Source organism: Lissotriton helveticus, chromosome 1_1 (genome assembly GCF_964261635.1).
Source record: "Lissotriton helveticus chromosome 1_1, aLisHel1.1, whole genome shotgun sequence".
NCBI classification, from domain to species: Eukaryota; Metazoa; Chordata; class Amphibia; order Caudata; family Salamandridae; genus Lissotriton; species Lissotriton helveticus.
This window is the reverse complement of record NC_136057.1, coordinates 131,265,074-131,282,682: the sequence shown is the minus strand read 5'-3', so window position 1 is coordinate 131,282,682 and position 17,609 is coordinate 131,265,074. Positions and strand designations below refer to the sequence as shown.

Sequence of the window (17,609 nt, the reverse complement as noted above, 5' to 3'; positions counted from 1 at the left end):
GAAAACTATTAACCCATTTCTCTTCGTTTCTGTCCAAGGATGGGGAGAAACATGTGAACAATCTCCTAACCAAAATATTTGAACAATATAAAATATTACATTATTCCCAAAATAGATTTAGATCATACAGCACCAAAATTGCTCTTTTAATAGTTACTGAATCCATTTGCAGTACTTCAGATGCTAGCAAATCCCAGGCTCTGATACTCCTAGATTTAAGTTCGGCCTTCGACACTGTCTCACATGCAATAATATTAACTCACCTCCCTGACCTGGGGGTACAGGGCAAAGGTCTAGCCTGCTTTACCTTCTTTTGTAAAGAAGTGGTATTTTAAAGTTATATCCCCCTTTCACCCCCCTTTTGTCTCATCACAAAGAGGACTGACTCCTGGGGTCCCTCGGGGTTCGGAGCTCAGTCCTACCCTTTTTAATATGCACATCACACCTCCGGCGGAGGTAGTGAAACATTTTGGAATATCTCACTAGTGTCGTATACTGATGACACTCAGCTAATTATTTCCCTGTCGGCAGAGTCGACTGGCTTTTGTGTCAAATCTAAAGAATGTGTATCAGCGTTGGCCAAATGGATGCACCGCAACTGTTTAAAGACTTATTAAAAAAAGAACAGAGATCCAAGGAGTACCCAGTCTAGCTGCCTGGATACGATTTTACATGCCCTACACTACGGTCCACCAATCTAAACCTGGCCCACATCCCACGTCACAGCAGAGCCAGAATGGGAGGTTTCTCTTTCCATGTCTTAGCTCCATCCTAATGGAATTCTATGCCTCCTAACCGTAGAAAGATTCAATATCAAGTACTGTTCTGGAAACAGTGGAGAACCCAGCTCTTCTCCATCTGGGCTGACGATTTCGCCTCTCTGCGGCTGTGTTTCGAGGGATCCTAGAGCGTTACCATTATTATATACTTCCTGAAGCGTTACCTTCATTATATACTTCCTAGAGCGTTACCTTTATTATATACTTCCTAAAGCGTTACCTTTATTATATACTTCCTGGAGCGTTACCATTATTATATACTTCCTGGAGCGTTACATTTATTATATACTTCCTGGAGCATTACCATTATTATATACTTCCTGCAGCGTTACCTTTATTATATACTTCCTGGAGCGTTACATTTATTATATACTTCCTGGAGCGTTACCTTTATTATATACTTCCTGGAGCGTTACATTTATTATATACTTCCTGGAGCGTTACCTTTATTATATACTTCCTGGAGCGTTACCTTTATTATATACTTCCTGGAACCTTACCATTATTATATATTTCCTGCAGCATTACTTTTATTATATACTAGCAGCCCGTCCCGACGTTGTCTGGGTTTGAAATAGAATGTGTGTAATGTGTGTATTTGGCAAGGGCAATTTATTTTAAAATCTTGCGGTAGACAACATTTTTTGTTTCATTAGAATAGGGATGGAGAAGGCCCAGCTGCAGCCCTGGTTGATGTTAGCAGGTGCGTGTAATTGGTGTAGTGATCCGCCGCCTGAGCCAGGCTACAGCCCTGGTTGATGTTAGCAGGCGCGTGTAATGTCGTTGAATGAGAGAGATATCAGCTGCGGGTAAATCCGTTTAATGAGAGAGTTGAGTGACAGCGAGTAGGAGCGGCTGCAATAATTGTCCCCGCAGACACGCTCATTTGCATGTTCCCCGCTTGAGGCCCAGATGCAGGCTTGTTTGATGTTAGCAGGCGCGTGTTCCCTCGCTTGAGGCCCAGCTGCAGCCCTGGTTGATGTTATCAGGCGCGTGTAATTAGTGTACTGATCCGCTGCCTGAGCCCGGCTAGAGCCCTGGTTGATGGTATCAGGCGCGTGTAATTTCGTTGAATGAGAGAGTTCAGTAACCGCGCGCAGGAGAGGCTGCAGTAAAGTTACTTACCAGGCCTCCAGGTGAACGCGTTTGTCACGCCCCCAGCACACGGCCAAAGCAGACGATCTTCTGATTAATGTATGACCCACATGGCATAAAGGGCAAAACGTAGCACACGCCCCCAGCGTTTCTCACGCCCCCAGCGTGCCCCTTGATGCGGAGCAATAGTGTGTACATGGCATGAAGGCCGGACACACGCCCCCAGCGTTTCTCACGCCCCCAGCATGTCAGGCCCAAGCGTGCCACTTGATGCTGCGCAGCAACGTATTTGGCACTTGTATGTACGACTCACATGGCACGAAGGGCGAACACACGCCCCCAGCGTTTCTCATGCCCCCAGCGTTAGTCACGCCCCCAGCCCATGCACACAGCACAACGCAGACATGCCCACAAGGGACTACTTTGCTGGCATGGTTCTTTTACCTTTTAAATGTATAGAGGAGTTGGCCTAACGGCAAAGGCGCTCGACCTCGGACCTGGGGATCTGGGTTCGAGTCTTGGTAACGACACCAAACATCCTGTGATTCTGGGCAAATCACTTAATCTCCTCGTGCCTAACAAAAATGAATGTGTATCCTCATGTAACGTAACTGGTGCTATGTAAAGCGCTCTGATACCTGATTCAGTTCGAGTCAAGTTTGCGCTATATAAAACTCTGCAAAAAAATATATATATATGGTGGCCGTCTGCATAGCCTATGTCCTTCTGCTGCAACTGCCCTTTCCAACGCTGTATTGGGTGTTGTGATTGGTGCTATGGTTACTGAGATTACCTGCCTCAAAGGTTTGGGCTCTCTCTTTATAATATTAGTATGGACTTCCTGGAGCGTTACCTTTATTATATACTTCCTAGAGCTTTACATTTATTTTATACTTCCTAGAACGTTACCATTATTATATACTTCCTGAAGCGTTACATTTATTATATACTTCATGAAGAGTTTTCTTTATCATGTTGTCTTTGATGGGTTACTGCTGTTATACTATTCCTGAAACTGAAGTGACAGCAGCGCACCCTGATCCATCTCTATTTACACAATCCCTTCTTGTTTAAATGAGATCTTAGCCATGTGCGTCTTCGTAAGGCTGTACCTCTAGCAAGTGGGCACTCCATGTGTGCTCTTTCTGTACTAAGTTACTGTGTGAACACCGGAAAATCACCTCCTTTTCTGAATTAAGTAAAATGTGACATGTTCTATAGAACATTAAGTTAAATAACTTTCATAAATAGTAATGACCAGATGTATTTTACAACTAGTTAAATATTGTGTATTCACATTCTCTTACATTTCCATTTAGTGATTTTAAATCTCTTTACATCCAATAGGAAACCAGCCTTGAATGCACAAATGATCAAGAATAATGACAGTAATCGTGCAAATCTGAAAAAAAGTGGTTCGAAAAAATGAGCTCCAATAATAGGAAAAAATCTGCATAGAGACTGAGGAACCTGAACATAAACTGAAAGATCCTGGAAGAGGCAGTCCAGAGCAATTCAGTGGATGTAAGAGTCTGAGCTGTGTACCTCCACACAACAGGATAAAGAATGACCTCTAGAAAATGAAGGCAACAACACTGACAAACCACTTCCTGTATAAACAGTCCTCCACTACCAGCTTTGATCATGTGTTTGGTATGAGGAAGATACAGCATTACTCTGCTTCCTGTAATCATGGCAGACCACCATTCAGCATGCTAGGTGTATTGTAAACTCTTTCTGGCCAAACCACAGGAACAAGATAAAAGCACAAGGGAGTGGAGCCAGACAACTGAAGGGTAAAGGAAAGAGAGGGTCTCTGATCTACAACAGACTGTCCCAATTTGCTTCGACCAGAAGGAAGACTGATCTCCACTCATAAACATGCAAACCCATTCCGCAATCTAAAGACATAACCACCTACAAAGAAGCTTGACGTGCCACAATTATTATATATGTAGTTGGTGAGTCTTGTATTTCATTGTGAAATCTGAAAATCAACCAGTCAAAATACTACACACATACAGGGAATGTGAGAATAACACAAGTGATTTATCAACCATGTTAGCTCCTCGGAAACGCAGTCATGGGATGCAGACAAATATAAACCCGACCCAGAGACACTAACCAAGAAAGAAAAATCATACACAAGCAGCAAGAGCTTTAGTTTGTCATCGCTACTAAAGAGCCATCAGCAAACACACACAGGAGAAGCAACGTGCAATTGAAATGAATGTGTGAAGAACTTTAGTCAGTTAGCACTCCTAGATCATCAGCGAACACACATGGGGGAAAAACCATACAATTGCACTGAATGTGTGAAGAGCTTCAGTCAGTTATCACAACTCCAAGTTCATCAGCGAACACACACAGGTGAAAAACCATTCCAATGCAGTGAATGTGTGAAGGCATTCAGTCAGTTATCAATTCTTCAAAGACATCAGCGAACACACACAGGAGAAAAACCATACCATTGTAGTGAATGTGTGAAGAGTTTTAGTCAGTTATCACAATTTCAAGTTCATCAGCGAACACACACTGGGGAAAAGCCATACCATTGCAATGAATGTCTAAAGAGCTTCAGTCAGTTATCAGTTCTTCAAGTTCATCAGCGAACACACACAGGGGAAAAACCATACCATTGCAATGAATGTGGGAAGGCATTCAGTCAGTTATCAATTCTTCAAAGACATCAGCAAACACACACAGGAGAAAAACCATACCATTGCACTGAATGTGTGAAGAGCTTCTATCGGTTATCACACCTACAAAGACATCAGCGAACACACACTGAGGAAAAACCATACCATTGCACTGAATGTGTGAAGAGCTTCAGTCAGTTATCACAATTCCAAGTTCATCAGCGAACACACACTGGGGAAAAACCATACCATTGCAATGAATGTCTGAAGAGCTTCAGTCAGTTATCAATTCTTCAAGTTCATCAGCGAACACACACAGGGGAAAAACCATACCATTGCACTGAATGTGTGAAGAGCTTCTGTCGGTTATCACACCTACAAAGACATCAGCGAACACACACTGGCGAAAAACCATACCATTGCAATGAATGTCTGAAGAGCTTCAGTCAGTTATCAATTCTTCAAGTTCATCAGCGAACACACACAGGGGAAAAACCATACCATTGCACTGAATGTGTGAAGAGCTTCTGTCGGTTATCACACCTACAAAGACATCAGCGAACACACACTGGGGAAAAACTATACCATTGCAGTGAATGTGGAAGTAGTTTTAGTGATTCCTCATATCTCAGGATTCATCAGCGAACACACACAGGGGAAAAGCCATTACAGTGCTGTGAATGTGTGAAGAGCTTCAGTCGGTTATCAGAACTCCAAACACATCAGCGAACACACACTGGGGAAAAACCGTACCATTGCAATAAATGTGTGACGAGATTCAGTGTGTTATCAAATCTTCGAAGACATCAACGAACACACGCAGGAGAAAAACCATAGCATTGCAGTGAATGTGTGAAGAGCTACAGTTGGTTATTGGCCCAAAAAAAAATAAACAAACACACACTGGGGAAAAACCATACTATTGCAATGATTGTGGAAGTAGTTTTAGTGATTCCTAAAATCTCAGGAGTCACCAGTGAACACACACAGGGGAAAAGCTATTCCAGTGCAGTGAATGTGTAAAGAGCTGTAGTGGGTCATCAAACCTACAAAAACATATTCAAACACACACTGGGGAAAAACCATCCCATTGCAATGAATGTGGAAGTAGTTTTAGTGATTCCTCAAATCTCAGACGTCATCAGCGAACACACACAGTGGAAAAGCCATTACAGTAATGTGAATGTATGAAGAGCATTAGTCTGTTATCAATTCTGCAGAGAAGTCAGTGAACACACACAGGGGAAAAAACATCTGATTGCAATGAATGTGGAAATAGTTTTAGTCGTTCCTCAAAATTAAGGAATAATCAGCGAACACACACCGGGGAAAAAACGTTCAAGTGCAGTGAATGTGTTAAGTGCTCTAGTCAATTATCAGAAATACAAAGACATCAACGAACACACACAGGTGATAAACCCGTACCACTGTAGTGAATGTGGAAGTAGTTTTAGCGCCCCTTCAACATTAAGAAATCTCTAATGAACCCACTTAGGGGAAATGCCATTCAAGTGCACTACACAAACAGAAACAGTTGAGAAACCATACCAATGTAGTAGATATTGAAGTGTTGTGGGATTACAGAGATTAGTGGTAAAATCTATAAACATAACACACATGAATAAGTCTAACAAGCCCAGACTGGAGAATATTTCTAGCTGATTTTGGTGTTTGTTCATTTTGTGCAATAACTGGTTCAATGACAGCTGCTAGAAAACAACATCCAAAGGCATAAGAACTCAAAGTAGGAAATTGTGACCTGTAACTCTGAGAGTTAATGCCTGCAGCGCACAACATTTACCTCTGAAGCGCTGACTTGGGAGACAAGTTGCTCATTTCACTCACCACATGCTTCTGTTAATGCACCCACCATAGTGGCACTTCCCCAGGGGTGTCAAATATCAAGCTGGACCCTTGGGATTTTGCTGGCTCACCACTGACTGTAAATGATTCACAGCCAGATTGATTTTATATGAATATATTTTAGACCTTTCTTATTTACAGAGAATAAACCAACCAACTCCTAGCTGGTGAAAGGACAGAATCCGTGCATGATGGCAAAAGTATTGATCGCAGAGAGAGCTGATGAAAAGTTTAGTTCTTAATACGTTTCTGAAAGCTTGACAGATAAGTAAAGAATCTTGAGCAGTAAAGAATTTCATCTCTTACAGTTCAGAACTATCGACTCCCTACTTTACATTTCTTGAATCTTGTCAATGGAAAAAAAATCTGGATTTAGAAGTAAAGGAACACAAAAGATACAGATTTTTTATACAAATGATATTCCGGTTTGTTTTTACAAGTAAAATCAAACTCAATTTACAGCAAGAACAATCATGAGGCTATGAAATGTACACAATGATGACTAGATTTTACATATTAATGCGAAATGTATGTTTTTAGATATGTAATAAAAGTAAAACAACAAATGTATTTGAATTCATGGTATTTGACTGCTGATTGTATAGGAGGTCTTAAATGTGATTTATTCCCTAAACTATAAAGATAATTTGTGATGTCAGCAAGGAGCCTAGTTTATTTGGCAATTGATGGGTCAAATCTCAATAGCATGACTGCTTTCAGCTGTGAGTCTGGCGCAGGTGGAATCATAGGGGACTATTCTCGCCAGTATGCCTTCTCTCAGAGTGCGAGTTGTTTTTTTGCTTGAGATGGTACTACCTCCTTCTGTATTAATGAAGAGAGAAATGCTACCTGTAATACTGAGATCTGGGCTTCACTCCTGTGGGAACATAATTCAGTCGTTTCTACCCAATTTCCTACCTGATTTGTTTAGTAAACCTAAGAATATGTCTGTATCCTGGCACTAGTCTTGTTAAAGAATAGCACAGAATGTTGAGCATGTGAAAGCAGCGTGCCACACAAGGGATTTAAACATGAATTTGTCAAATACAAAATGTACTTTTTTCTTTTTTTTAAGGTTCTTATACAGTGCTGCTTTATCTAATAATGTCTGATGGGTTTTCTTTGAGAGCTCTTTCTCCTTCAGAAGAATTTCTCCATCGACAGACCCAGGGGGAATTCCTATGAAAGGCTGACAATTAACCCTGGGATTAAAACTACGCTACGCTGACGGAGCATGCAAAGTTTGTACTAATTCGCACTTTGCAAATTGCACGTAGTACAGTACCAAAACTGTGCTTAATCACGTAGCGTAGCATCTAAATCAACAATATTCTCAGATGCTTTGAAAAAACAATTTTACATGCTTATCAGTATATTACCAATTCACAAAAATGAACTTTTACAATGAAAACATTAGGTAATGAGAGAGCCGATGATTTTGGGGTCCCCCCTAACCTAGGGGGAGCACCAAGCAGATGCCTTGAACACAAAGAGCATAAGCAAAAAGCACATTTTGTTGAACTTCAGTGGTGATCCCATCATTTTAGGACCACCCCAAGCACAGTTATTGGAAAAAAAACAATCCCAACCAAAGGCCCTGCAAAGCATTATGGGACGAGATTAGCAGTGGCTGCTGTAGCAGTTGCTAGAACTTCCTGAGGCGGAAGCCGGGAAGCGTGGAGGCTATTTTAATAATATTGATATCGAAAATATTTCAAATTGTTGTTTGCCAATTGTGAAACCGAATTGGTATTTTATATTTGCCATTGCGGAGGGGACTCTGCTGGAACTCTGCTTACCCCAGCACTTCAGGTCTTACAGCCGATTAGGTGCTGTTAGGGCCGATATATTTTTGTGGCCGCCATCTTGGGGGTAGGACCCCAGTTGCGCTCTAGCAGCCTGGCCCCTCCTGACCTCTCTGGCATAAAAGGTCGCCCTTGATCGCGCATTTTTTGCTGTAGCAGTTGCTAGAACTTCCTGAGGCAGAAGCCGGGAAGCGTGGAGGCTATTTTAATAATATTGATATCGAAAATATTTCAAATTGTTGTTTGCCAATTGTGAAACCGAATTGGTATTTTATATTTGCCATTGCTGAGGGGACTCTGCTGGAACTCTGCTTACCCCAGCACTTCAGGTCTTACAGCCGATTAGGTGCTGTTAGGGCCGATATCTTTCTGTGGCCGCCATCTTGGGGGTAGGATGCCGGTTGCGCTCTAGCAGCCTGGCCCCTCCTGACCTCTCTGGCATAAAAGGTCGCCCTTGATCGCGCGTTTTTTGCTGTAGCAGTTGCTAGAACTTCCTGAGGCAGAAGTCGAGAAGCGTGGAGGCTATTTTAATAATATTGATATCGAAAATATTTTAAATTGTTGTTTGCCAATTGTGAAACCGAATTGGTATTTTATATTTGCCATTGCCGAGGGGACTCTGCTGGAACTCTGCTTACCCCAGCACTTCAGGTCTTACAGCTGATTAGGTGCTGTTAGGGCCGATATCTTTCTGTGGCCGCCATCTTGGGGGTAGGACGCCGGTTGCGCTCTAGCAGCCTCGCCCCTTCTGACCTCTTCCGATTAAATGACTACATCCGTCCGTCCGCGCACCAATATTAGCACCAGTGAAATACATTTTTCACTGGGACGGAACACAAAAAAACCTCACATCCAGGCAGCACTTATCAATGCCAGGCCAATGTGTAAACATAAAGAAGAGATAGCAGAATTAATTAGTATTATTAACAACTTGGATCTGCTATTTATTACTGAAACCTGGACTAACCCTTCATCAGATCCAGATTTAATAATAGCAGTCCCAGAAGGTTACAATATTTTGAGACAGGACAGGGCTCTTAAAATAGGTGGAGGAATAGCCATAATACACCGTCAAAATCTGGTAACCACCATAAATCAAGTCCCCACCTCTACCTGTGAGGCCATGCACTTTTCAATCGCACTGGGACCATCACAGCGTTTTAAAGGTATTTTGTTATATCGGCCACCGGGCAGTAAAGCCCCATTTCTAGCCTTCATCACCAATATAATGGAATCCCTAGCGACAGACAATACCACCACTATATTGGGTGATTTTGATTTTCCTCTAGAGGACTTGTCTGATAGAGATACAACCACCCTTCTTTCAGACCTACAATCCTTGGGTCTTACACAACGGGTTCTTAACACCTTCAGCGCGGCGCAGATTCCTGCGCTGTGCTGAACGTTCTAATGAGCCTATGGGCTCATGACGGAACGGTTCCGTCATGAGCACAGCTTAACCGACGCTCATGACGGAACCGTTCCGTCATGAGCATCGAAGGGGTTAAAAGTACCCTTGACGCAGGTCACACGTTGGATGGACTGTTTACGAATGTTGGAAATGTTAAAATAAAAAATGTACTGCCTCTGGCTTGGTCAGACCACCATGCAATTATATTTGAAATCCCTATAGATAGTCCCCCTCCTGTTCAAAGGGTGACACACATTAACAACACGTTCAAATCATGGAAAGAGATTGATAACCAACAGTTTACCGATCTTTTAACTGCATCAATATATGATAGGCTAGATGACCCTAACTTAGCTTCGGAAGCATATACGCACTGGTTAACCAATGCTATCAATAAGACAGTTCCCACTAAATCACTGTCAAAAAACCGAAGTACTCCATCTGCTCCATGGTTTACTTTTGCCCTTAGAGAGCAAAGACAGACATGTAGGAACCGGGAAAGACAGTGGAGGAAAGCATATATGCCAGAAAGGAAGGCAATATATAAAAAAGAACTTGTGATATACAAACAAATGATCATTAAAGAAAAGAGTGCATATTACTCAGCTCAAATAGAACAAGTCAAAAATTCCAATAAGCAACTTTTTCAAGTTGTTAACAAACTGTCTAAACTACCCATGCAAACTACCCCGCCGCCTACACAAGAATTCTGCAATCATTTAGCTGATCATTTTTATGGAAAAGTTAATGACATATATACCAACTTTTCATCCCATACCAACAAACGTCCTTCGGTCCCCCTCACTAACGAATTCCAGCCTACATTTAAGACCTTTCAAAAGGTTGAAATGTCTCAAGTCAAGGAAATTATGGCTTTAGTTAAGTCTGGCTCAGTTAAGGATCCATGCCCACCAGCAATCCTTGTTCCTGTGGCAAATATTGTAGCTGCTTCTTTAACTGAAATATTTAACTCAATGTTCCTCACTGGTATTTACCCTACCATTTGGAAAAACACCTTGTTAAAACCCCTCCTAAAGAAATCTCATCTAGACCCGGAGGATGTTAAAAATTATAGACCTATTGCTAGCTTGCCCTTTGCGGCCAAGGTTGTCGAAAAATTGATGAATACTCAAATTTCCCAGTATATTGAACATCATTCTTTACTGGACGACACCCAATATGGCTTTCGCCATGGGCACAGTAGAGAAACAGCCTTGATAAAGGCCACAGACGAAATAAGAACAATACTGTATCAGGGTGGGACAGCTGTCCTTATCTTGTTGGACTTATCAGCGGCCTTTGACACGGTCGATCACAACATCTTGATCGACCGTGTCAACTCCATGGGCATCCAGGATAGAGTGGGAGATCTACTACTTTCCTTTCTCTCCGAACGCTCTCAGATGGTCATGTTGGGCAAATATCACTCTGCTCAAATGACCTTACCATGTGGCGTCCCGCAAGGCTCATCCCTGAGTCCATTGCTTTTTAACATTTATTTTATGGACTTAGCAAGAATCATCAAGCTATATGGGATGAGCCTAACATCTTATGCTGATGAATACCAATTGGTGGTAGCGATAAAAAACAACGGAGAGAGGGTAGCAGCTAATTTCCAACAAGGTATGCTTGCCATCAGCAAATTGATGACAGAGAATTGCCTTAAGCTTAATTCCGAGAAAACGGAGGTTATGATTTTTGTCAAACTCCATCCCATCTGGTCCAGATCCTGGTGGCCTGCTGACTTAGGCTCTCCTCCCAATCCAGTTGCTAAGGTTAAAAATCTTGGAGTTATTCTGGACGAAAAGCTCACGTTCGCTGTTCATGCAAATGCTATTGCATCTGCTTCCTTTTATAAAATTAAAATCATCAAAAAGATCTTACCTTACTTACCTCCTTGCTCAGGCAGAACATTGATCACTGCCTTTGTAATGTCCTCATTGGATTATTGCAACGGGCTGTTCATGAACACCCAACAGAAAGTGATTCGTAAGTTGCAATCGGTGCAGAATGCGGCTGCCAGAATGCTTTCAGCAACTCCTAAATTCATGCTTATTGCCCATGTAATAAAAAGTTACCATCGGCTTACTGTGAAAAACAGAATAAAGTTCAAGGCTTTGTGCATTGCTTATCAAGCAACCCGCAATCAAGGACCTCGCTTTCTTTTAAATGCCCTATCATTTTGATAGAGATCGCGGGTCACCCGGCTAATCATTTCACCATACACGTACCAGGCCCATGTACTTTTCTCCAATTTATTCATACACATTAATCGGGTGACCTTTCACTCTCTACTACCAGTAACCCTGGGTTCCTTCCTATATAATTCTAGTGTACACGATTTACCAATCCACCGTCACGGGTACCTATGACTACAACGGATCAGGGAGCTAGCTGTGGAGAAAAGGCAGGCAAACACAAATACCAACTTTATATTCTCTTTTGTATTCATAAAATGACCACTGACAACTGAGAAGTTTTAAAGGTTTATCTAAGATTCAGTTTCGGAGAACATTAGTGTGACGGGGGGACCCTGACTCGGGCCCCCCCGGTATACCTACTCATATATCTCCTCTCTCTACACAGCACACAGAAGCATGGAAGTCTGCCGACATCGTATGCAGTCCGGTGACAGACACCGATGAAGCCTGTTTCTTTAAGTGGGCGGATCCGGATGCGGGACCGGCCCCCTTCGACAAGGTAAAACACACCCAAGAAACCAGACAGGTGTGTGTTACACCCGGAGGAGTCGAGTGGAGACTGGAGAGCGAAGGCGGAGCGGAGCGGAGGTCGAGCGAGGACGGAGAGGAGTGGAAGTATCGAGAGGACGGGGAGGAGTGGAGAAGGAGTGAGGACGGAGAAGCGAGGATTCAGCGAGAGGACGGTTCGGAGTGGAGGAGGCGCAAGGAGGAGGACGGGAAGAAGAACGAGGACGCAGTCGAGTGGAGAGAAGCTGAGGAGCAGAGCGGGAGAGGAGACCCGACGGACCACGAAGGTCAGAGAACCAGAGAAGCAGCGGAGGAGGAGGAGAGAGACCCCCGCGACAAGCCAGGAGGCCTACGGGAAGGCACATCGCCCAGCCACGCTTCTCGGGAAGTGTGGCTAGGACAGGTACGGTCACGTTTCCTGGGTTGGGCGGGACGTAGGCGGGACACCCACCAGCGACCATAACCGTGCACTTAAACCCCCTGATTCCCCTCACTTTGCACCTCAAGGATAGCGGGGTACTTAGTTGCACGAGTGTTCCCTCACCGACCCCCCCCTTGTTGTAAACCAGGTAGCGGACAGCCCAGTAATATTGGTCTCCCTTTTGTTTGTATTCCGTCGGAACCCGGCCCGTGTGCCACAACGGCGGAAGCCAGGACTACGCCTCCCAGAAGACAACGGGAGCTACGAAGACGCGGACTGGAACGGGAGGCGACGGAGGACGCAGCAAACCCGCTTCCTTATTACCGAATCCCGGTACAACAGAGGAAATTGTATAAATCAATAAAACCGGCTTTACCCACCATCCAGGTGTCCGTGGATCTGTTTGGCAACCCTCCAGAAACCCCACAATTAGGTTTACAGTCAAAAGACAATCAATAATCAAGATAACGAACAGCACATAATCGTAGAGCAAATAAATCAAGGCAACCATTTATAAATTCTAAAATATGAGATGAGAACAGGGAATATACTAAGCAGATTCAGAAAGGTAACTTGAGAATGGACAACTGTAAATGGGTAAGCTTATAAACGTACTAGAATTACACTATTGGGACGTACTTCATGAGTTATGAGTAAAATTATTATAAAAATATACTATGCGATTACGAATTAGTGCAACAGAAATTAACACGAGAGCATCTGCGCAAGCTTCACCACGCTAGAACACCGACAGCCATTTTAGACGTAAGTACGCATGCGCACATTTTCCCACCAGAACTGCAACTACGTCACGTCACGTGAGTGTGACTAACGCATGCACAGTAGAAAATCCCCAAGCGGCGGCCATATTAAGAACAAGGGTTATTCATATTAGTAAAACACATAGGCAAGCGTCACTACTATACATTTACATCCAAAATAAAAGAAATTAGTAAAACGTACAAGTTTGAATTACGGGATTATAAGTTATTCGAGGTTCTTGACTCAAGCAAGTCGCGTAATATGCGAAATCTTGCTCAATCAATCCCCTCTTTGATGATATTTACTATCATCACAAACTAATGGAACCAGATGCCAACTTTTCTCACACTTTGTGCATTTCAATCTCTTCCAACAGGCGATTCAGCTTCTCTTTCACATCTTTATTAGGGTGAGAATATTTCACATTTTTGTAAATTTGATTATTCATTTCTTCCAATTCAAGCTCATCGACACTCCGTTTCACACCTCTTCTATTCACAGTGTATTTCTTTGTGTGTTTGCGACATTTGCAACAGACAAATATGAAGAATATGACAAAACCTATCACTCCAATTGGCATCAGTACCTTAAACAATAAACCTTTACCTAAATTAGAAAACCAATGACCTATAGCGGAGAGACCATCAGTAAGTCTCTTCCAGGCACTATCAACCTCCAGTGGTTTGAGTTCTTTTTCCAAATTAGTAATGTTTTTCACATACTTTTTAATTTGTACACTTTTGTCCGGTATGTAAGTGCAACAATGTTGCGCTTTCAGCATCCGGCAGACTCCGCCCTCTTTTGCTAATAGGTATCAAGCGCAAGTCTGTTCTGCAAAACCATTGATCTGATCGCAACCATTTCGGTATTGACCATCAGAAATCCATGAGCTGTGTCAGTAGACAACACATCCACTATTGTGGATAATTTGCAAATTCTGTGTGTGTTCAGAACCACTCCCACTCCAGGTATCAGTGCACTAAAAATACTACCCATTATTTCACCTACGCTTTCTCTTTTACTACGCACTAAGCCATTAGTATTTTCATTGCTTCCAGCAATTTCATTCACATGGTATATTTTCGGGAAGACAATGCCAAAGTAGCAGCTTCCATACCAGTGATCCGGCAATTTGAAATAAGCCTTGTTTCCACATATATAATAAATTCCGGGAAACACAGGTTCTGACCCATTTTTTAAACCCCAACCTCCAATTACCTTATAATTGTGCTCACATTGACTGGAACCAATGAAAATGTTATTATAATAACTAGTCTTTTCGCGGTGAAGACAGAGTTTTCCCTTCCTCTCGAAATCCAGCAACAAAGCAGGACCCGCCCCACCATTTGAGGTGCTTTCCATGTTTTCAGCCCATTTAGGAGTTTTCTGTCTTTTGTCATTTGCCTTTCTTTGGAAACTCTCCCTTCTTTTCTCTGCCATGTTTAGAAACATTTTTTCTTGTTCATGTAATGAACAGGTCAAGTTGTCTCGGTGTGCTTCATTTAAGTCTATGGTACCTGTAGTCAGAAAGTATTCTCCCATATAACGTGTAACGTCACTTTTGGTATGTACAGGATTCAGATTTCCACGTATAGGAAGTTCAGAAAATATTACGTCCGAATTAGAGTAGTAGTACTGTAACGGTCCTCTTTTGTAAAATAAGCTTGCTAAAATACTACAGGAAATTCCATAAGTCAAGGGTAGGTGATGATAAGTCACGCCTTCAGCTACAGAAGTAGGTAGCTTCATGCAGACATAGCAGTCTTCTATTTCCATAGTTTCTACGTAGTGTACTAATAGGTTTGCGAAAACATTTAAATGAGTCTGGTTCATAACTCCGTGATAATGTAGTCCTTCCTCATCTGGTGCTTCTAAGTCTCGTTTGGTTTGTCTGAGTGCTTTTTCACGTCTTTCTACACTTCGTGTTGTCAGTTCTTCAGTATCAGTAGTCACAGTCTGTGTAGGGTCAATATTAGTATTTTTGCTTACCATATACGGAATGAAAACTGTTAGTCCTATCCAAACTATTAACACTATAGCTACACTACATATACATACTTTGCAGCATGTTTTGCAACAACTGCGTCTAGGCCTTCCATTCACATTTGAATCAGACATTTTCGCTCAGAAGAAGTTTTTTAACCCCTCTTTGTAACTTTGCACAGGTAGCTTACTCTGCACAACTTCAGGTTGGTTCGTCTTCTTCAGCAATCTGTTCTTCGTCACTTTCGTCAGAGATATCAAGATCCTCAAATTCCTCCAAAACTAAGTATGTCCATTCAGGATCTTGGTATTTTTCGTTCAGTCTTTTTATTCGATCACTCCTTTTTTTGGAGCTTTCTCCAGCTTGCTCTGTTATACGTGGACTTTTCCTTCTTTCTGCAAGTTTCTCTTCTACTGTTTTTATTCTCAATCTCAGTCTCTTGATATACCTTGGTTCGATATTTTTCCTTTTCTTGAGTCTTTTAGCTGGCACTGTGATTTGGCTTTCTTCTAATGCTCTTTTATTTTCGTTTGTTTGTGGCACTTCTGCTTCTGTTTCTTCCCTTCCTGTCTGACTAGTTCCAGGTCTTGTATCTATTTCTTCTGCCTGGTTACTAAGCTGGCCTTGTTCAAGTGTATTCTGATTTTGACTTTCGAGTGTCTCTGTTTCTGTGTCCTGAACACGTTCTTCTAGTTCTATCTGATCCTGTTCAAGCACTTCGATCCCTTGATTTTCTTCTGCTCGAACCTTTATGCTAGTTCTAGTCTGTCCCTTTTCAATTTCAGGAGTTTGTGGAGGTGTGTCAATCACTTGCTCTATCCCTGTCTGATCTTCTTCTTCCTCAGACTTGACGTGAATCTCAATAATCTGAGGATCTTCGCCTGTGCCTATCTCTTCCTCTCTATCCCACTCTCTATCTGCATAAGTTTGACTTCTTGTTCTGATGGGGTCTTTAGTCAGATCGATTATGGGTATCCAATCCTCTTGACTGGTGCTCGGTTGTTCGTCATCAGCTACTTCAGGACCAACGTCTGCAGACCCCTCAGCTGGACAACCTTCAGCGTCAGTTTTCTTGTCTGGAATCACCTTCTGTGTATGGTTGCATGGATCCACTTTGGAACGCCGGCACACTTCACCGCTGTCGTGGTCACCAGTATCACTTGGCGTTGTTTTCCCCACCTCGGTGCAAGGCAACTCGAACGAGTATGTTTCTTGAGTACAACCCAGTCGCCAGGAACCAATTTGTGTACTGGAGTTGTTGGATTGGCGACGGCGTCTTCCCCAATCTGGCGAGAGATAGAACGCACTTGGTCACCCAGTTGCTTGCAGTACTCAAGTACCAAATCATCAGAAATGTTTATCAGTTTATGTCCTGGTACCCATGCTTGTCTCATCACTCTTCCCATCAGGATTTAATGAGGGCTCAGGCCTGTTTTTCGGTCTGGAATACTTCTAAGTCCCATCAGAACAAGAGGTAAAGCATTTATCCAGTTCATGCCAGTAGATTCACACATCTTTCCTAATCTTGATTTTATAGTGCCATTTATCTGCTCCACCACTCCAGAAGCCTCTGGTCGATATGCACAGTGCAGTTTTTGTGTGATCTTAAATGCTTTACAGAGCTGATCGATTACCTCATTCTGAAAATGTTTGCCTCTATCTGATTCAATTGTGACTGGTACCCCGAACCTATGTATTAACTCTCGCAGTAAACATTTTGCTACAGTTATGGCGTCATTCTTTTTGGCAAGGTAGGCTTCCACCCATTTTGAAAACAGGCAGACAATGACAAGGACATATCTCTTTCCCTCACAGCGAGGCATGGTGATGAAATCAATTTGTACTCTTACAAAGGGACCCCCTGATTTCCCAATTTTTCCTAATTCAACTACTGTTCTTTTCCCAGCATTGAACTGCTGACATGTTAAGCACCTTTGGCAGAGCGACTCTGCTACTTTCCTGAACTTCGGATTGTACCATGTTTGTTGGAAAACCAGAACCATGGCGTCCCTACCAGTGTGTGAATCCCCATGTATCAGTCTGGCCATAGAAGCAAGCAGATGTCTCGGCAACACAGGCATACCATTTGGGCCCACAATGACACCATCCTCACTTCTCGGTCGACAACCAAGTTTCTTCCAT

General features: G+C 42.6%; 1 protein-coding gene across 2 annotated transcripts in view; it reads left to right on the top strand.

Annotated features, from left to right (window-relative positions):
- The window catches only part of LOC144769485 (uncharacterized), a 53,475-nt gene extending 46,441 nt beyond the window's left edge, over positions 1-7,034 (top strand). For both annotated transcript variants that reach the window (XM_078653708.1, XM_078653638.1), the window contains one exon: positions 3,222-7,034. In XM_078653708.1, coding sequence (XP_078509834.1) covers positions 4,157-5,350 — 1,194 coding nt within the window. In that variant the 5' untranslated portion in view covers positions 3,222-4,156 and the 3' untranslated portion in view covers positions 5,351-7,034. The remainder of the gene's footprint in view (positions 1-3,221) is intronic.
- The last annotated feature ends 10,575 nt before the right edge of the window (positions 7,035-17,609 follow it).